Genomic DNA, 22,130 nt, shown 5'->3' with positions numbered 1-22,130 from the left:
ATGCCAAGTGCCCTTGGGTAACTAAATTGCTGCGAGCAATTACCTTTAGAAGTAAAGTCACTTTTCAACAGACTGGGGCTTTTGTTCCTTATCTTCAAAGAACAACCCACTTGCATCAGAATCAAACTCTTTACACAATACTCAGATCACCCCACATCAAAGCACTTTCCTTTCCCTCAGTCATTTCTTTCAATTAGAGCTAATAAAGACACGGGTTTACATGCTGACTGAGGTTTGTAGCAAATCCCTAGAAAACAAATGCAAGACATTAATCAATTTGATTTTAGTTTTCAACCCTCTAGAGCCAGCCCACCCCTTCTCTGCTCAGTACCTGACCGGCGCGCCTCGGCTGTGTGCAGGTTTCAGCATGACTGTCACTGTATTGTCAGTTTGATTCAAAGGGGTCTCAAGTTCATAAGCCGGCATAGAGGGTGCTGAGGAAAAAATGAATAAGATGGGAGGTGCGTTATTTCTGGTTTACCTTTTCAGTTTTCTTTCTACTTTAATTTACAAAGAACATTAAGAACACAGTGACCTTGGATTAAATTGCACCTATCAACTGACCACGAGCAGTCTTTATGTATCTACTCTATACAGAATATCAGGGACAACTGCTAAAACCAGCATATGTTAACTTCTTTGATTTCAGAGTTTAAGTTGGGAGAGGGTACGAGGGGGGCTTGTGTGGTGTTTGTAATATTCTATTTCTCAAATTTCTGTTTGGATTATTGCTAAATGGGTATAAACGAGCTTGTGAAAACTCACTGAGCTGGACATATAATTTGTGTGCTTTTCTGTAGGTATGCTTTTCTTCAAAAAATACACTTTAAATGCATATTAAGAAATAGTTACTAGGATCATAAAACTGAACTTTACAGTTCTTCCATCTAAGTCAAGGCTTTTTGTGTACCAAAGATCCATCCGGGGATTTGAAGAGAACCGCAGGAGCCAGAGAGGCTTGCTGAGATGAGTGACCACTGGTTGACCCTCAGGGAAAGCACCACAGTGGAGAGGATATGGGAATAGAAACAAGAAACTCATGGGTTTGCCTTTTTGTTCTGCTTTGTTTTAACCAGCATAAGAGCTTAGGTACACTAATTATCTCTGGAGCTTTAGTTTACTCAGCTTTCAAAATAGGAGAAATTACTTTTTAAAGTTATTGTGGGAATTCAAAGAGTTAATAGATAAAGAGAGCCTGGCAAATATAATTCTACGAATGTTAGTTCTCTTCCCAATGTGAATCCTGTTTCTAAGACCATTTCCTGGCATTCTTTGTAGATTGTTAAGTCTCATTAAGAGAGGACGACAACAAAACTCGGATAATTTTGTCATCATTATGGACAAGAGAAATCATTTCATGAAGGCTGGGATGAGAGGACAACGCAGTCTTTTCACGACCCACGTGCCCTCTCACATCCCAGGTATAGGTACCTGATGAGAACGCTAGAGATCATTTTTTTGCTAATATAGTTTTTAAAAATCTCTTACATATAAAGAGCTTTTATGTAAAGACACGGGTTATATCTCAGTTCCATTTATTGGATTTTCTCAGCATTAAAAATTAACTCCAATTCTATTAAAAATTAACTCCAATTCATAATACAGAATTACATCTTATATAGAGAATAGTTCTCTATCTGAGGCCCATAAAAGTAGGAAACGGTGGCCCATAAATTGTAATTTTTTTGAACTATAAAAATCAAATAGTTATTCTTCATGAGCCTATGTAGGCTAATCAAAATGTCAGCTTTCTTTGCTTTTGGATAGAATTGCATGAACTTGGGCTAGCAGTGCTCAGAACCCATATCAACCAGAATTTTTATTTAATAAAAATAGTAAAAGTCAATTATTTTTCTAAAAGAATACCCTCTTTAAGATAACGATCTTTCGATATGGTATCCATAGGAGAAAATTACCTATAAAGGGGGATAGAGGTATACACATAGGCATACATTTGTTCTTTAAATCTCCATGATAAATTCATTCAACAGACAATACTATCTTAATTTATATCAGGAGGTCAATTCACCTAATCAACATCAGAGAGGAAGTACGTGGAGAAATTATAACTAGAACCCATAATTTCTGTTTCCAAGCCCAGTGGTCTTTCTATTCATTCATCTGTAAAATCTATGTCATTTTCCTAACCTCCCAAGATCTTCTTTTTTTCCAACTCTCCATACTGTTCTTATAACCTAATGTTTTATATTAAATATCAAGTGTATATTAAACTTCAAGTTTGTGCTCATAAATAAAATCTTACACAACAAAAACTTTCCCCTTAAGTTGTAACTGTTTAAAAAAATCCCAAAGCTCCCTCCCTCAAAACCTAGCAGAACACTTACAGTAGTATTCTAGTTGTATTTTCATTCCTTCAATTCCAAACAAAAACTTTTAGAAAACTAAGAGAGACAATATATATATAAATCAAGCTAAATATCTAGCGACCCCTGACTGATTTAAAGAGCTACCTCCTTCACCCACCTCCTGCTCCTCTACCCCCAGCCAAAACAGTCAAAGCTTCAATTCAAATACATCCTTACCCATACCCGAAGGGGAAAATATGGAAAAAGAAAATGTCCATGGAATGTGTTTATTGCTGTTATATATCCCATACCAGATGGCAATTCATCCCCTCTAGTCTGAAGCACAAAGACATTTTCTGCACAGTTGCATATGCCAGAAATATTTCTCAAGTTATATCTTTTCTTGGATGGTGTAGTTGAGTTTATACAAGCAAAAAGCTGGAGGCCATCAGTAGCTAGTGTCACCCCCTCTGTTGTCCCCTCTCTCTGTAGGATGTGAACTACTAATGATGAAGGTCCCAAGGAAGGCTGATCCTTCTGGCAGCGAACTCCATAAAATGCTGTCTTTCTGTTGAACACTCAATCACTCATTGCTCGTTACAGAGATTTTTTCCATCACTACTGCTCTGGTAACTTGGGAATACAAAGGGGATGAGAGTGCACAGAATAGAACTTTCTGCTCATGTCCAAGCCTCCAAAGCAAACTGTTGAAATAAATAGTAGCTACTTTTTAACACAGGAGGACCATAAGCTCCTAAATTATAAATATTTACAGTATTTCATTTAATCCCATGAGTCTGATTTTCAGACATCCAAAAATATTCATTTGAATACAATGTGTAAGTTTGGATAAGCTTTGCATACTTGAAATACAAAATGCCACTTCTGATAAAAGACATAATTCATAATGTATAATACCTGATATTTTGGTTGTGAACTGATTTGTTGCTGGAGGTCCAAAACCCTTAGCTGTGCTAGCTCGGATGGTAAAGGAGTATGTTGTCCCTGGATACAGTCCAAAAAACAGAAAATGGGTTTCATTTCCCAGTTTTGAAACTCTTCCACTTTGATTGGATAAGTCTATTTCTGGGTCAAAGGAACTGACTGCTTTGTAGGTGATCTGCAAGAGAATAAGAATATGATAAAATATCTGGAGCAGATAGTCCAAGATTGCATCTTTATCCAATAAACCCTTCTGATGTATGCACTGTCAGATAGTGTATGATAAACTCTCCTATTCACTTAGACTCTTCAAATCCTGGATCCAGTGAAGAGGCGCAGGAACTCAGCCAAAACTGTTATGAGTTATTACTTTTATAGACAGAGGAACTTATAGCTAGTAGATTAGAACATAAAGGATGGGTTTGGGTCTAAGCTTATACTTTGAAGTTGCTTGCTTTCAGAATGTCATTTTGGAAAACTACATTGCAGCTGGTTTAAAACAAAATAATAAAACATACAACTAGCTCAAACAGATAAGAACCTGACAAGGGTAAGACTTCATCGCTCATCTAGCGACCACAGGTGGATTTAGCACTGAGTAGGATTATTGTCTACTGAGAACAGGGACACTTTTCAGTGTTTTTTTTTTTTTCAATGTGGGTAAAGATATCAGCTCCAAAGATAAATCCTAGACACGTGTCAGTAGCTCCTGATGCTATGACCATTGCCCTCATGATGGGTCATATTTACATCTTTTCTTTATAGCCGTGCAATAGAACTTTCTGTTGTTATCTAAGTGTTCTATTCTGCACTGTTGATTGTGGAAGCAAGTAGCCACAAGTGGCTATCGAGCACTTGAAATGTGGCTAGTGAGATTGAGGAACTTGAAATTTAATTTTAATTAAATAAAATTTAAATTTAAATTGCCACCCATGACTAGGAACTGCTATTTCGAACAGTGTGACTCTAGAAGCTTTCACAATATTTGCTACATATTAAGTGTTCAAAGCACACTGGATGAGTCTGAAATGCATGCAAATAAATATAACATAGGTGCCTTTAAATTTTGCCCTTTCAAATGAATTTTAAAGGATTTTACTATAAGTAGTTCATCAACTATTTAAGAATATGCATTTTAGTGGTGATTACTAACTTCTACCGGTTATAATGACATAACTTTTAAATGTGGCATATTCAAAGTTTTAAATTGCAAAACTGAGCACTTTTCTTGCTTTTAAATAGGTAAACTTACTTATAATTTATGTGCATGAACACTAACACTGTTATTATAGAAAGTGATAATTGACATTCTTTCTTCTTATATTTATACCATGTCATTATAATTAAGGAGTCCTCTCTGAAAGAATATTTAGATTGAATCAACTAAACTTTGGCAAGAAAATGTTTGCTGTATATATTAATCACTGCAGTGTATGCCACTCTCAGAGTCAGGCAGCGTATCTGTTGTTAACCCTCTACCATATTTCCCTCATGAGGTTACTCTGAGTCAAGAGACAAGACCATGTCTGCCACCAGCTGCTGTTGGAGGTACTTCAGCAACGCCACTGCTGTGTGCTCAGTGCTTACCCGATCCTCCATTCTGATACCCCCGGAGAAAAGGGTGGTTCAGAGAAGAAAGATCTAAGCTATGGCAGCACAACTGCTCCCCAAAGTTTATTTATTCATTTAGTCCCCCATTTGAAACATATTACTTGCACGCCTCCTTATGTACCAAGCACTGTACTCTGAGCTGGGGTCTCATATGGTGATTCGGACTTGGTACCTTGCCCTGTAGGAGGCCACAGTCTGGTGGCGAAAGAGATAAGCAATTCAATAATTATGACACAATATAATTAAAATAAAGACTAGCACTGCCCACCAGAGCTAGGTTAATCTTCTTGTTCATTTTATTATCTTAATAAAAACTTTAATGGGAAACAAATGCGTGTGGGACAAAGTCCAAACTCCCTAACTTTGTGTTTAAGATCTGCTTATATCTTCCCCAAACTGATTTCTAAATACTTGATATGATGACATGGTATTGCTGTCTGTCCTGGGTAGGGGACACGGATTTACGGTACCACACAATAGTTACTGGGCTTTTCTTACATCGCTTTGCTCGTTAACTTTCATCTGCCTGGAACATGATAGAGTTATGTTTTCTGGTAGGAAACTTGAAATTTAATTTTAATTAACTAAAATTACTCAAATTCAAACTACCTACTCAAATTCATTCCTTCCATTCAAATATTGATTAATTGGACATCGACACTCTGTGAGCACTGTGGTCAGCAGGTAGACGTGGGCCTTGCCCTCAGATAGCTAAGAATATATAGACTGAGGTGGGTGAGAGACAATAAGTAAATTACTAATCAAATGAAATTAAATTAAAAACACTAACTTCTGTAGGAAAAACAGATGGGATGCTAAGATAAAGAATGTTGTGGGGAAAGAGGAGAACATCTGTAGCCATTTAGAATGGTTGCGGTAAGATCCACTGAAGAGATGACATTTAATCTGAAGAGACTTGAACTTTGTGAAGGAGCCAACACACCAAGAGTTTGGGAAAGAATAGCATGAACCAAAGATGTGAAGCAGGAGTGTTTGGGCAGTTAATGGACAGAAAGAAGGCCTATGTGGCTGTAGCCCAGTGAGCAGGGTGAGCGTAGTCCCTGCGGGGCTGGAGAAGTGGAAAGGGGCTATACCACACAGTGCTCTGTACCCCAAGATGGGCTGATGAGCGTGTACTTCCTCTAACCATGGTCATGCAGGATAAGCTAAACTGGGGTTTGTAACTGTATTTCAGTCACAGCCCTTCTATAATTTGTTACAATTAATAGATTCTCTCTCTCCCACCCATAAAAATGCACATACACACTAATTAATGTACTCCTTAAATGATGAATCATCTCCCTCATCTTTTACCAAATATCTAACAAACAAATATGTCATGTATATGTGGACACAAAATGTCAGGAAGTTCACTGATCTCCCTCAAACCAATCGGAGCTCTGGGAGTTTGAATACCAGAAGAAAAGCTTCTCAGGAATACGGTCAGTCTAACTCTAGAATTGTACTGTTCAATAAACACCTGTTCACCTGAGCAGTATTTCTGTAGGGCACCAAAATATACCTCCATGCTCAAACTCAAATGTAACATGACCTTTGGGCACCTATTTTGTTCATTTGTTCATCCAACAAATGTTTATTAAGTGCCTATTAAGTACTGGGCTGTGGAAAAGCAGTAGGAAACTCCCAGAAGAAAAGTTTGGAACTGTTTTCACACTTGCACTGTATCACTAGCCAAGGGCAATTTTAATGAAGCCTCTATATAGAACACTGATGTTCTACTGTAGGGTCAGGGTAATTTTATGGGATGGCCCAGTCAAAAATTAACTGACACATAACCAAAATATGTGTGTGTGTGTGGGGGGGGCGTAAATTCAGGTGAGATGCAGTCAACTGCTGCTTATATTGGATGATTTCTGGTTTACACGTATGTGTCTGAATTATTACAAAATTATTTTCCTCTCCTCTACTTAAAGTCTCAAATTCTAAACTAAAAGATTCATAGAAAAACAAAATGGAATAACATGCAATCTCTGACCAGGGAGGAAATCAAAATCTTCTAGGGGATGTGAGTTGATTATAATTCCAGCCAGTCTTAAATATAATCCTTTAATCAAGGTCCAAGCAATCAAAAGAATGAATTAAACTTGATTTCAGGGGAGGAAAGGACCTAGGATACTTCAGGGGAAAGTACAATATTTGAACAAAATACTGAAAGATAAGAAGAAATATGATAGGAGGAGAATAGAGGGGAGAGATCAGGTGGAAGAAAGGATACAGTGGACCCTCCTTATGCTTGGTTTGGCTTTCTGCAGTTTCAGTTAGTGATGGTCATTCATAGTCTGAAAACATTAAATGGAAAAATGCAGAAATAAACAATTCATAAGTTTTAAATTGCGTGTTGTTTTAAGTAGTGTGATGAAATCTACACCATTCTGCTCCATCCGGCCTGGAGACGTGAATCATCCCTTTGTGCAGTGTCTCCACACTGTGCATGCCTCCCGCCCATTTGTCACTTAGTAGCCATCTCAATTATCAGACTGACTGTTGCAGTAGCGCAGTGCTTGTGTTCAAGTAACCTTTACTTTACTTAAAGTGGCCCCAAAGTGTAAGATTAGTGATACTGGCAATTGAGAGAAGACTTTACGTGAAAAGGTATGTATGTATAGGAAAAAAATATAGTATATTTAAGATTCAGTACAATCTGTGGATGCAGGCATCTACTATGTATGTATGTATGTATGTATGTATGTATATATGGGGTATGTATAAAGGTATGTATGTATGTATGGGGAGGGGGTAGTGGTTCTTGGAACATAGCCCTCTCAGATAAGGGGAGACTACTGTATAAGGGGGTCTACTGTATAAATAAAAGCAGGGGGGTGTAATGGCTCAGAAAGTTCTTGGAGAAAAAAATTCCATATACATGGCTTATTAAATTCGAGGGAAAAATAATGGGAGATGCAGTAATAAATATTAATTGGGATTAGAACATGCAAGGCCTCTAATATTGCAGCCAGAGTTCTTAACTTGGTCTCTAAATTCTATTTATTTCGATACTATTACTTAGTTCAGTCAATAATGATTAACTGAGCCCAGTTATCCAATCTTGGAATCTTGAAGTGTCTTCCTTCAACTCTTGATCTATCAATGCCTCACTCATCTGACAAGTCTAGACCATTCTACTTTACTATGTGCACAAGCAACACTGCATGCACTCTACACTCCAGTCACATGTTAAATGGATTTGCATTTGGTATTTATTTCATTTTCTCTATAGTTAGTTAATCTAGTATACAAGGGGCAGTACTTTTTATACTGTTGTCTTCTTCCAATACTTTAACATATGTTAAATAATAATAAAAAAAAGCCGGTTGATGTATTAACTCTCATGACCAGGAGTTTACTCACTAGGCAACCTAGGGCTATATAAATTTAGTGATTTGCAATGAAAATACTTAGATATATATATTCCTGTGCATTTGGGAATATTATGACTGATAAACTTCTAGAAATAAGCTTGATATGCAATGTTTAAATTTTGATCAATACTTCCAAATTGCCTAATATGAGGTTGCAGAATGTATAGTCTGTACATTCCCATTTCTCTGCATCACGGCATAACATCTGATATTATACAAACTTAAACTTCCTGTAACACTTGTTTTATTTCATTTCAATCATGAGCAAAGTTGGGTAGATATCTTTTCACATGTATACATGACATTTGGATTTTTTTCTATGAGTTGTCTCCTCTTATTCTTTGTCTATTTTGTCTAATGGAGTGTTTTGTCTATTTCTTATTAATCTGTATCAAGTCTGTATATTATAGCTACGAGCCTGTTCACTGCTATAAATGTTGAAAATAATTTCCCAGTTCTTCTGTTTGTATTTAGACTTTCTTCATGGTATCTTACAGCATTTGGAAGTTTAAATTCTTATATAACCAAATCTGTCAATCTTTTTAAAATGATTTTTGTGTTTTACATCAAGCTTAAAAAGATAAATAGTTGAACTTCGAACAACATGGGTTTGAACTGCAGGTCCACCCACTTATGAGGATTTTTGTCAAAAATATACAGTTGGAGTCTACGGCCATGCTACCCTGAACAAGCCCGATCCCATCTGATAACAGAAGCTAAGCAGTGTTGGGTCTGGTTAGTACTTGGATGGGAGACCACCTAGGAAGACCAGGTATTCTAGGCGTAAAAAATAAAAAAATAAGGGATTGTAAACTGACAAGGTCCTTGTAATCTGTGAGGTCAATCAAGGGTTGCCTCGCCTAAAATACACACAAACACACACACACACACACACACACACACAAACACACACACAGTTGGCCCTATGGAGGTTTCTCACTCATGGGTTCAATCAGCCAAGGATTAAAAATAATATTTTCAATTTGCAGTTGGGAATCCATGGATGTAGGGGTTGACTCTATGAATTGTTGTTCTATGTCATTTTATATATCAGGGACTTGAGCATCCGAGGATTTTGGTATCCACAGGGGGTCCTAGAACCAATCTCCCTCGGATACCAAGGGACGACTACTAAGTTCTGAAGGAGTCAAAATTATATGTGGATTTTCGTCTGTGAGGGTGCTGGTGCCCCTCGTGTTGTTCAGGGTACAACTGTATTACAAAAACATCTTCCTTATTTTCCTTATAAGTTCTTATAGTTTAATTTCTGTGTGTACATCATAAATCTATTTGGTATTTACTTTTGTATGATGTGAGGTACAGGTCTTATATGGCATATTATTCTTGTAATAAAGTGTGGGCTTGCTAACATTTGTTAAATCTTATCCATCTACATTCACAAATAAACTTACACTAAGATTTCTATCTTGCAAAATTTTGCATGGACAGGCATCTAGTTGTTAACAATAATTACCTCTGAAAAGTAAAATTGAGAAACAAGAACATTTTATTTTTAATACTTCTTACTTAAAATATTCTTTCAGAGAGCAATATTACAATTAAAATTTCATAAAATAAAAATTTTGATAGTTATTATAAGTATCAGTCCAGGTTTCAGGAAGATGACCCTGATAAAATTAAATGGCTGATCGGGAGGTAAGGTATGAGAAGGGCTGGAGTAGAACAAAGGCAGGGAGAAGGGAAAGAAAAGGCTAGTTTGAGAGGCTGAAGATGGGCATCAGGGGAATACAAAGGAGAGGGCACAGAATAAGACCAGAAGAATGCTTTAATGCTGTAAACTGCCAAAACTCCTGGCAAAAAATGACATTGTCAGCATTTTCTAGTCATTAATGATTGGTATATCTTTCATAAGAGGTAGAGAACTTAAGAATAACCTGAACCTACAGCATACTCATTTACAACTACAACACTCAATCTGTTTTTCTTCTTTCCTTCAAAAACTATCCAAGTGTGCTCCCTGCCTAAAAAATCACCTGCATCATTTATTACTAAGCTTTTTCAACTACGATAATTTTTCTTTCCTTCCAGTTTTTACCTATAATCAAATGTGTTTCTATGACAGAATATACTGTTCCTAAGGCCCCTGCTTCTTTTTTGGGCAACTGTTCTATTTCCTTAGCATGATGTTTGTCCAAGGAGATTGTAGTCTTCCACAGGAGTGACCAAGTCTAGTTAAATATCAGTTCTTGGCTACAGGAGTAAGCTATGTCTATCGTCAGCTCTGGCACAGGCTGGGTGAATCATAGTAGAGTGCTTCTTAGCTAAAGAAGAGCTCCCTCCTGAGGCCCCAATCTAAGGCCTACCTTGAGTAACCTGGAACTCCTTCCTTCCTACTTCTAGAAAAAATGGAGAAAACAGAGAGAAAGATTTGGTGGTCAGAAAAGTTACTTGTTACACAAAGATATATGTTCAGTGAGATCAGCAAGAAAGAATTTGGCCATTTTCTGTCTGTCCAGATACTAACATGTGGCTTTTAGGACAGGTGGACTTATTTCTTGAAACTAAACATGGATTTCGAAAACTGTATCTTTTCTGGTAAAAAAAAAAATTCTGTTATTCTTGATGGCAAGAATCCCCAAACCTGAGACCTGAAAATGGTCATGGGGCCAAAAAATATCAAATAAAAGATTCTGTTCACTGAGGAAAAAAATAGGAACTTGTTTGATTTAATTATAAAACTTAGCTCTATAGAAGGTGAGCCATGAATTTTCATAAAATTCAATTCTTTTACAATGAAGCAGCCAATGAACAGCCTCGATAACGAAACATGAAAGTAATTTTCTTTTATCTTTTATCTTACTTTGTTTAGCTTTCAATTAACAACAATTTTATTTTATTTTATTTATTTATTTTTGCATTTCAATACCAATTTTCAAAAGATATAAGGAAACATCAATGTGAGGCTAGTTGGGTCAGGGAAGGGGTTTACCAGTGATTACTGTCTGACAGCTAATCTGCTCAGGCTTTTGTCAGTAGTTCTGAAAGGTATTCAAGCAGAGGTGCCATAGGAGGAACTGTCGCGAATTTTAGAAGCCTAACAACATATAATTTTGTTGAATTTGCATTCAAATAAATGCTACCTAAAAAAAATGTACCTGCTTGTTTCTATGACAATGGGTATAGTGAAATGATGCTCATACAGATGTGATGACTGTCACCCCATTCTTGCTATTACTTTCTTCTTCGAACAATTCATCAAATTCTTCTCTGCTATCATTCAACCATTTGATATGCCTCAGTAGACAAACTATGTCACAGAAGTCTAAAGTGTGTTTTGCTAATACTAAGAAACCAAAAGGCATTATTCTATTGTTACTTCTGAGACGACATCTATTGACTTTGCTAATTGGATAATCAGCAGTCTTCTATAATTCAGTAGTAAAATATTTTAAAGTTAGCAAGAATAGGATTCTGTGGTTCCCTCCTAATCAATGTACACTACAAAATACTTATTGTTTTTAATAAAGATGATTTAAAAATATTTTTTTTGTATCTTTACATGTAAGAGCATATAATTTGGAAAACATCTCAATCATTATAAATATGAATCCTGAAAATATACATAATTCACAAACTCATTTTATGCATATGCTGTCTACAAGATACCTACTTCAGATCAAATGACACTCACAGACTGATAGTGAAGGGATGAAAAAAGATATTTCACTCAAATGGAAATGAAAAAAAAAGCCAGGGTAGTGATACTTACATCACATAAAATATACTTTAAAACAAAGTTTATAATAAGAGGCAAAGAAAGACAAAGGAGGTAAAAGACACGTTCTCATAAAATTATGTCATTGAAAAAAGAAATGGAAGAAGTACAAATAAATGGAAGCTTATATTGAAATGAAAAAAAAGAAGAATCAACATCGTTAAAATGGCCGTACTACCCAAAGCAATCTACAAATTCAATGCAATCTCTATCAAAATACCAATGGCATTTTTCAGAGAGTTAGAACAAATAATTCCCAAATTTATTTGGAACCATAAAAGACCCCAAATAGCCATGGCAATCTTGAGAAAGAAGAACAAAGTTGGCGGTATCACATTATCTGATATCCAACTATACTACAAGTTACAGTAACCAAAACAGCATGGTACTGGCATAAAACCAGATACATTGATCAATGAAACAGAATAGAGAGCCCAGAAATAAATCAATGCCTACACACTCACTTAATATTTGACAAAGGAGGCAAGAACATACAATGGAGTAAAGACAGTCTCTTCAATAAATGGTGTTGGGAAAATTGGACAGATACATGCAAAAAAAAAAAAAAAAGAAAAGAAAAAAGAACTGAACCACCTTCTTACACCATATACAAGAAAAGACTTAAAATGGATTAAAGACTTAAATGTAAGACTGAGAAACAATAAAACTTCTAGAAGAAAACATAGACAGTAAACTCTCTGATATTGCTAACAGTAATTTCTTTTTGAATATATCACCCTGGGCAAGGGAAACAAAAGAAAGAATAAACAAATGGGACTACGTCAAACTAAAAAGTTTTTGTACAGCAAAGGAAACTATCAACAAAATAAAAAGACAACAGACTCATTGGGAGAAGATATATGCTTATGATACATCTGGTAAGAGGTTAGTATCCAAAATATATAAAGAACTCATACAACTCAACAACAAAAAACAATCAATCCAATTAAAAAATGAGCAGAAGACCTGAACAGATATTTCTCCAAAGAGGAAATGCAGATGGCCAATAGACATATGAAAAGATGCTCAAGGTTACTAATCATCGGAGAAATTCAAATTAAAACCACAATGAGATATCACTGACACCTGTCAGAATGGCTATCATCAATAAATCAAAGAACAACAAATGTTGGTGAGGATGTAGAGAAAAGGGAACTCTCATACATTGTTGGTGGGATTGAAAATTGGTACATCCAGTATGGAAAACAGTCTGGTGGTTTCTCAAAAAATTAAAAATGGATATATCTTTTGACCCAGCAATTGCACTTCTGGGTATTTATCCAAAGAAAACCAAAACAATAATTTGTAAAGATCTATGGACCCCTATGTTTATGGCAGCACAATTTCCAATAGCCAAGATATGAAAGCAACCTAAATGCCCATCAACAGATGATTGGATAAAAAAGTTATGGTTCATATATACAACAGAATATTACTCAGACATTAAAAAAATGGAATTCTATCATTTGCAATGAGATGGATGGACCTAGAAGTTATTATGCTGAGTGAAATAAGTCAGACAGAAGATAAATACCATATGATTTTACTTATATGTGGAATCTAAGGAACAAAAAGAACAAACTAATCAAAAATAGACTCACAAATATGGAGGACAATCTGGTGACAGCCAGCAGGGAGGAGGGTTGGGAATGGGGTGAAGGTTTAAAGAAATACAAGTTAGTAGTTGATAGATGGTCACAGGGATGGGAAACATGGCATAGGTAATGCAGTCAACATTAATGTAATCGTTAGGTAGAGACCCAGAGGAGAGAAAGAGCAATTAGGGGGATCATTTTATAAGCTATATAAATGTCTGACCAATGTACTGTATACATGAAACTAATAAAAAAACTCATTTTAATTTTATTGCTTCTATACAGTAACCATTATAACTATTGAAAGCATTAAACTTCTTAAAAGACAGAATGCCATTATGCATTTTTAAATACTAATCTAGCTACCATAGAAATTATAATAAAAAATTAAATTACTAATAAATGTATATACTACCTCATATAAAGTGATGACACCATATGTTTGAATTGGTTCTCGCCACTGAAGAAATATCTTCTCTTCAAAGGTACTTCCTTGGATGGATTCAGTAGGAACAGCACCTGGCACTAGAAGGGAGCAGGGGAAATCAATAAATGTTTAAGTAACAAATGAAGAAAAAAAAGGTTTTCTAGGCTTCAGAAATTTTTAACTATTGAGGCACAAGATTTTAATAATCCATAGGTAAACTCAATTTTCTTTTAAAAATATAAAATTCAAAACCACTTTGGCCACATTGCCCTTATAAAGAAAAACATTTCCTCGCTTTTTTCTTTAAAATTTGAATCAATTATATGAAGCTCAGTAATCATCTTTTAAACGATTTTTTTGTTCTTTAAAAATAAATAAAGAAGGCTATACAGCAATGAGAAGTCCCACACATTGCCTGTGGTAGTGTAGATCAGTACAGGTACTTTGGAAAATAATTTGGTCATATTTAGCAGAGTTAAAGAGGCATGTATCATATGATCCAATAACTCCCCCTCCAGGTATATTCCCTAGTAATATTCTTGCACATATGTACCAAGATGCATTTACTAGGATGTTGGCAGAGCAGCATTTTTAAAATAAAACTAGTAGAGACAAACCAAATAGTTTAATAATTTTTTATATGCACAATAAAATGCAAAAAAGACTGAAAATAAATGACAGCTATAGACATCATCATGGGTAAATTTTATCACCATAATACTGAGTGACAAAAATGTCAGATATTAAAAATATACACTAAATAGAAGTTTTACAGATGCGATATAGATAAAATAATATACTTTAAAATTGTTTTTTTTTATTAATAATATAAAAGATTTGGGAAATTTTGATGCCAATTTTTTAAACCTAAAATATGAAATACCTTTGATTAGTTTGTAAAACAAAACCCTAAATGGCATAAGGGAAGATAGAAATTTACTTGCCAATTTTCTATAAAATAACATTTAATATTATTTCTAAAACACTGTTTAACTCGTATTCATTTAAATTCAGTTTTTAGCTTTATATTATATACAATCTAGTATATTAATGTATCTATCCTATTTATAAACTAATATATCAATACTACTTATAAATCTATATTTATAAAAATACACTAAATATGAATATATGTATATTGAGGGATACATGATTAAATCTTTTGGTGATAGTGTAAGTAATCAAAAAAGTGGTTGGAGAGGACTCGCACTTCTCAATTTCAAAGCTACAGTAACAAGACATTGTGGTGTTAGCATAAGGATAGAGATACAGATCAGTGGAACAGAACTAAGGATCAGAAATAAACCTCTACATTTGCAGTCAGTTGATTTTCATCAAAAATGCCAGGAAAATTCAGTGAGGAGAAAATAATCTTTTCAATGAGTGGTGCTGAACAACTTTTGGAAGAATGAAGTAGGATTACTACCTCATACCATATATAAAAATTATATCGAATAGATTAAAAAGCTAAATGTAAGCGCTAAAACTACAAAACTCTTAGACAAAAACATTAGGTGTAAATCTTGGATTAGGCAACTGTTTTTTAGGGAGGATATTGTACCTCACAGGAACTTATGTCTAGCACCTGTTTTAGAAGTTCTAGAAATTCAGATTGAGATATATAGATTATTATCTTAAGCCTGTGGAATTGAACTTATTCTGTCTAGTGATACTTTAAACAGTAATAAAAAGTAAATTAATTCCACACATTTTCTCATGAAATAAACAATATTTCAATAAAAATACTATAGTACAATAAAACTCACAATGTTCGATGAATTAGAGCCTTTGCTAATAGTAGATTACTAAAGTGACCCCACCATTCTTTTCTCTTCAAACTCAGTATCATTTCATAATTATTCTATTTCTGTCTTTCTTTTATCTGTCTTTTTTGAAGTATTTTTATTGTTGTTAGGCAATATAATTTGAAATAATTAACTAACTAATTAACCAATTATAGCTAGCATGCTATAAAAACAATAGATTTTCATTTAGAAGTAATGCATACCCCAACTTCAGGAAATAGCAAGATAATATAAATAAAAAAATAAGTTATTCTGATCTCATGTTTTGACAGAATTTAACAGAATTTAACAGAATTTATAGCACATGTCTGTTCTCAATTTGAAACCCAAAAGTGTTGAGTGGGTTCGTGCTTCAGCAAGACATATCTGCTCATCTCTAGAAATGACTGCATTTATTTCCCTCTCTTATTGACTAAAATATTACTGTTGATTAAAAAATGTATTAAATTATTATCAGCAAACTTTATTGTTTTAAAGACTAAGTAGATATTTTTGAGTGTTTATTACCTACTCAATGTCATACATATTGCTATAGAAGAAATACATAAGGCTTCTTCTCTCAAGTAATTTATAGTTAAGAGAAAAAAGTATATAACAGTGTGAGAGAACAAGGAAGGGTCACAGTGAACTGATTTGAATTGTTACAACAGTAATAATCATGCTCAACTATTAAAGGCCCCTCTCTGGCAGCTACAAATAGCTCTCTATGTTAACTTATTCTAACCCTAATATGCCTGAGTATGGTTATTATTCTCAAGTTTCTCAAATGAGGAAATTAAGGCTCAGAGATTTAAAGATCTTATGTAATGCAAATAAGGTCATAAGGATGGGAGGAATATGGGCTGAAAGAGTTGGAGACAACTTTAAGAAGAACCTGAAACTTGAGGAAAACTTTGGAGGTTAGCAGGGAAGATGGACTTGAGAGGCAGTCAGGTGGAAAGTTAGGTGGCAGAGGACAAGAGGTAATCAGAAAGGGCCCGAGATATAAGAAGTGTGGCATAAGGAACCAATACTGAAGTGACATTTTTGCAGAAGGAGCTGCAAGTGGAGGAAAGTTATTAGTTCTAGAACAGGAACCAAGAATACATTAGACCTTGAAAGTTGAGACTTGGATAAAGAGAGTCATTGAAGGCTCTGTGGAGAGAGTGATGGTGCTAATGTATTTTAAAGATTAATGAGTGAATTAAAATAGGAAAGAAAGGTTAGAAGCTATTACAGAAATTTCAATATAAAATAATGAGGCTCTGAACATAGGTTGTGGAAGTTGAGAGAAAAGAACAATGTAATACCTTGGAAGTAGAAATAACAGGAGTCAGGACCAAATTAAATATTGAAACACAGGGAGGGAAAGGTCCAGAGATGACCTATTGACAATGCTGACACCTTCTTCCTTATTTGTTGAGAGATGAGGAAAAGTTAGAAGAAACAGAAACAGGGCTTCCAGTTTTGTAATACCGCTAACAAAAATAATTGTAATAAAACAACTATTTGACAGTAGCCAATTATGTGGGGTGAGTGCCTCATTTACTCCAACCGTTATCATGTTTCTCTTCTATAACAATATGCACGGTATTGTATAGGTCATAAATACTCAAAATATTTTAAATGAAATAATAAAGTGTTATAAATATTTACTTTGTTATAATCAATGATCAAAGATCATAATCAGCTTCATGAAGAAACAAAAAGTTAAACATCTATTTTTCCCAGGAATATGTAAGTATACTCATTTAGTGAGCTTCCCAAGTTCTACGTGACTTATTCTGATGCCTGGCAAACGAATTTTATGTCAAATATATGATACACTACCACTGTATTTTATGTGCTATGTGAAAATCTGATTGTACGTAAGAGTCCCCTGTATAATCAGTGTAAAAGCACATTATGTCCATGCTGAGATTCAAATAGTAATTTTATTATTTAAAATTACTTTAGAGGTTTATTGCAATTGTGTATTTGTTTTTATTGATGAGTTGCTGATAACACGCATGGTTCATTTGTTAAATTCTTGTTTATTAAGGTAATTTCCAATTAAAACATTGTTCCTATGGGAAAATATGATCTATTTCATGACCGCCGATCTAATGAGGTAATTTCTCAGTACAGTGCTGAATAGCAAAGCAGCCTCTACTTTGGGCTGAATTTTTATATGAACTATGAAAAATGTTTTAGAATATCTTTTAAATACATTTAAATAAGCATTTCATATAAATGATATAATATCCAAAACAACTCTTCAGTTCAATATAATAAAACTTGAATAAAGAACTATTTAGAGCATTATAGAATTTATATATAAAAGTGATTTTATGACTCTTAAAGGATTAAAAAAAGTCTATAACTTTATTTCCTTTACCCTTGTTAATCAGCACTTAAGTATACAGAAGCACAGATATATTTATTTTATTCAACACAGTAAGTAGATCTCCCTTCCATTTTCATTATAAAGATCTCAATTTGAAAGAAACAAAAGCTGCTTTTTTGAGAAGATATAGATTTCACATAAATATATCATTTAAAAGTACTCACGATCTTCATCTGTCTGTACTATGAGTTCTTGACTTTCCTTCCGTCCCTCAGGATTCATGAGGATGAGCTTCACACTGACATTGGTATATGGTGAGAGGTTAGTGATTGTATGTTGAGGGTGTGAATTATCTGTGTCCCAGCTTACTTCTTCTCGCACTTGTTCCTGTCCTCCTACTTGGTAACAGTAGTGGACTGTGAGATTGTAACTATGGCAACGAGTCACGTTATATCCAAATGGCTCCCAACGGATAGTGATTTGTCGAGATTTTACTTCTACTACTTCCAGTTTTCTTGGGCCTCGCATGGGATCTGTTTAGAAAAAAAAAAAAAAAGGAAGAAGAAAACATAAAAGAAAAATTTTAAAGCTCTGGTGAAGCCCAGATGTCACAGATAGTCCTACTTGTCCCCAGTATATGATCTCATCTTCTTCCAGAATAGTAAAATCCTTAAATCTCATCAGGGCATATGGCCATCCTCCCTCCAGCTTTCCCAAGAAGCCCTACCTATACTTTGCAGCTACTGGAAATTTGTCTGGGCAATTATTGAAGTTCAAATCTTCATTTCCATTTATGCATAAATTCCTTGTTATCTCATCACTTAGGATATAGAGAGAACTTAGATCCAACCCTTTCCCTGCGACCTCCAACAAACGAAAAAATTTAAAGTGGAATAATGCTTTGGTTTTAAATATGCTAGATGGGATTAATCTGCCAGATATCTGCTAAAACCATAAAATGAAGTTAATAATTAGTCATGCTACTCCAGATCCTATAATAACACTGGAAACTAAAGAAAAGAGATAAAAATTCCCCCAAATAATCTTGAATGTCATTCTCATGGAATATTTCTTATTATAAAATTAATTTTTTAGAGTTAAATTACTAGTGTTAGGGAAAATATCATAAATAAATTCTTTAGAAATAACATTGAAGGTTTTTTCCGTTATAGAGATTTTCACACTGTAAAAGAAATGTCTTATTTAATGTTTCATTAGTTGAGTGTTTACAAAAACTTTTAATAAGCTCCAGATCCCTTATACATAAACAAATTAACATGGCATCTCTTTGCCTCTTTCCTTATTAATCATAGTTCTCCACAAGGATTATTCTAAAGCATTTTTCCAAGGTTTTCATCAATTTTACTTACTAATAAAATGACTAAATGCTTCAAATATTAGTTTAAACAAGGAATGCAGTTCTAACTTAATTTCAACAGAAAACTACTTTCACTATATAAATAAGCCTGTATCATTTTAGTAGTCTTTAGCCAAGAAAATGCACACATGAATTAGGTCCCAGGAATTAAAAAAAAAATAAAGGCTCTATCTGTCTACTAGTCAAGTTTTCTTGAAATGCATACTCCCTTCCTCTCTGTTATTACCTCTTAGGATTCCATCATGGTAAACTGTGCCTCAAACTTCCAATAAATTTGCAGAGTAAAACAGCTAAGCCCAGTACAAAATAACCATTTCTATGACCAAGGTTCCAGAGTCCCTATTGTCATAAGAGGGTAATTAACGGATTAGAGAAAGAGGCTTTATATTTGAGATCTAACTTTTAGATTGAAAGATGCTTGTGTTCATTGTCTTACATCTTCAAGTTCCCAGTTAAAACAAACTATCTTACAGAGCTTTTCCAAACAGAACATTTCCATTGTGCCTTTTGTGGGCTTTTGCCCATAGTACAGTTCTGTCGTGTCTCCTAATGTGTTGATATCAACGTGACAGGGTCAAATTGTATTAACAGGGGGAAAGGGATAAATGCCACTTTGACTATGATTCCTAAACACTTGTCCTATTAGTCAAAAACTTAATGGAGAAATTGAATCAATGCCACAGTGATGGCACCAGGATCCACCTTAGCGAGAATGCTATCATTTTCTTGTCAGGGCCCAAAGGCAACAGTGTAGTGAGTTGGGAAAATGGCATCTGATAACATAAACTGAATGTTCTATGGTATCAAGTACCTGTGATAACATCCTCATGACAATAGTTTTGATAAGCTAAGTCCAATGACTAAGGGAATCTGACAATTCTTTCAACTCATTCTAAGCAAACTGCATGATTTCATTGCTTCTTTTATTCTTTTCTTCGATCATTCCGCAACATTGAGCTCTGATCCAGCAATGGCTTATAATGGTTATGTCTTAAATTAGTGTTTTATATAGTACCTTTATCTTTAGTGTTTCTGCTGGAACCATTACTATTAGTGTGCTGCTAACTGTGAATGAGCCATTCCACAGGGACATTTACTCCAGTGAGTTATACTGATGATACTGAAAACTCTGAAGAAATACATCACACTGTAGGAAATAAATAGCAGCTTCATAACCAGAAATGTGTAATTTCAGTAAGCTAATTACAACGCATACTGCATTTCTAGGAGTAGAATAAACCTCCAAAAAACTTGGCATACTATTACTACCATTCTATGTGCACAAAATAAATCGCTGGAGTTAGATAAAAGGGCAATAAATTATATTCACAAGACCTCTAGTTGCTGGATATTTGCTTCTCTTTCCTCACAATCTTAAAGATGTTACTAAGGATGTGAGTCGGTTCTAAGGTCATGTCTCTTCACACTCGCACCCTCGGCCCACATTGGAACGGGCATCCTGACAGGTCCCATGGCACAAATTATGGGGCCAGCTGGTCTGATCTGGGCCCACTGACTCAAGATAAGAGACTAGAATAGCCTCCCAAAGGAGTGCAATGGCTGTTGAATCAGAAGCTCAGTCCGGAAGTCCTTACCAATTCCCCTACTGGCCGGCAGCATTTTTCATTCTGTTCTCCTTCTGCCAGTTTTAGCCAGGTTTCAAGCAGAGATGTTTGACACTTGCAGTCCTGACCGAGGGAACAGCAAGCCCAGTTCTAGCCTCCAGCACTTTAGCATCCTATTTAATCAGTGGTCCTGAATCCTTCTACATTCATTCCTGTTTTTCTATGAATCAGGGCAGAAACTGACTGATAGAATCAATTTTCACTGCAGGTTCAATTCACAGCTCATTTCTCTGGAACTCTGCACTTTACTTTCTCTTATTATTGCAGTGCTTTTCTTGAACCTCAATTTCAGAACCTGTGAGAGATATTTGGGTGTAATTTTAAGATCCTGTCATTGATAATCAAAAACACAGATTACAACCAATACCCTCAACTAACAGGTTTCTCTTTTCTCTCTCTTCATGAATTATTCAAGGTCTATTACAATAAAAGGAATAATCATCAGAATGGCCCGGTGGGCCCCCTTTTGCATCTTTAGCTACTGTATTTCTGCCTTGCCAGTTATACAGAGAACATTTTGCCAGTGACAAAATAATGAAATAATTGCTTTATTTATTTTACTATTCAATTAAATCAATGCAAAGACCTGATTAATTTATATTGGCCTACCCAGTCATTCAGCATTCCTAAGCAGCAAAGATTCCAGGCACGTTGTACTGTTTTCAAGTGAAATAGCTATAGTTTTTTAATTGGTCAGTGTTTTCCAGGATTTTAAAAGCGCTATATTCTGAAATATAGCAATCTTTAATTTATGCTAACTTATAAAAATCTATACATCTGTGATGTAATTGAATAAATTAAAACCTATAATAATAATTATATGAATTTGAAAAGTCCCTTCCATCAAAATATTTTTCACAGATATTACATTAATAGATTTTACATTGTATCATAATTAGAATCAAGAAATGTACTTGAAAAGTTTTTTTCTCAACTATATCACACAATCCTATATAACAGTTTCTTCCTAAACAACAAATTGGATTTCAAAAATAGTACTAATTTAAAATATATATTAAA

General features: G+C 34.7%; 1 protein-coding gene across 1 annotated transcript in view; it reads right to left on the bottom strand.

Moving 5' to 3' along the window:
• Positions 1–22,130, bottom strand: part of PTPRM (protein tyrosine phosphatase, receptor type M) — a 705,638-nt gene that overhangs the window by 284,690 nt on the left and 398,818 nt on the right. The window contains exons 8-11 of the mRNA XM_006920073.3: positions 18,332–18,640; positions 13,986–14,095; positions 3,225–3,426; positions 332–434 (exon numbers count right to left, since the gene is read on the bottom strand). Of these exons, the coding sequence (XP_006920135.2) occupies positions 332–434; positions 3,225–3,426; positions 13,986–14,095; positions 18,332–18,640 (724 nt within the window). The remainder of the gene's footprint in view (positions 1–331; positions 435–3,224; positions 3,427–13,985; positions 14,096–18,331; positions 18,641–22,130) is intronic.

The sequence above is a fragment of the Pteropus alecto genome, unplaced genomic scaffold (genome assembly GCF_000325575.1).
Source record: "Pteropus alecto unplaced genomic scaffold, ASM32557v1 scaffold146, whole genome shotgun sequence".
Taxonomy (NCBI): domain Eukaryota; kingdom Metazoa; phylum Chordata; class Mammalia; order Chiroptera; family Pteropodidae; genus Pteropus; species Pteropus alecto.
Note: the sequence above shows the minus strand (reverse complement) of the source record. Positions and strands in the feature narration are given on the sequence as shown.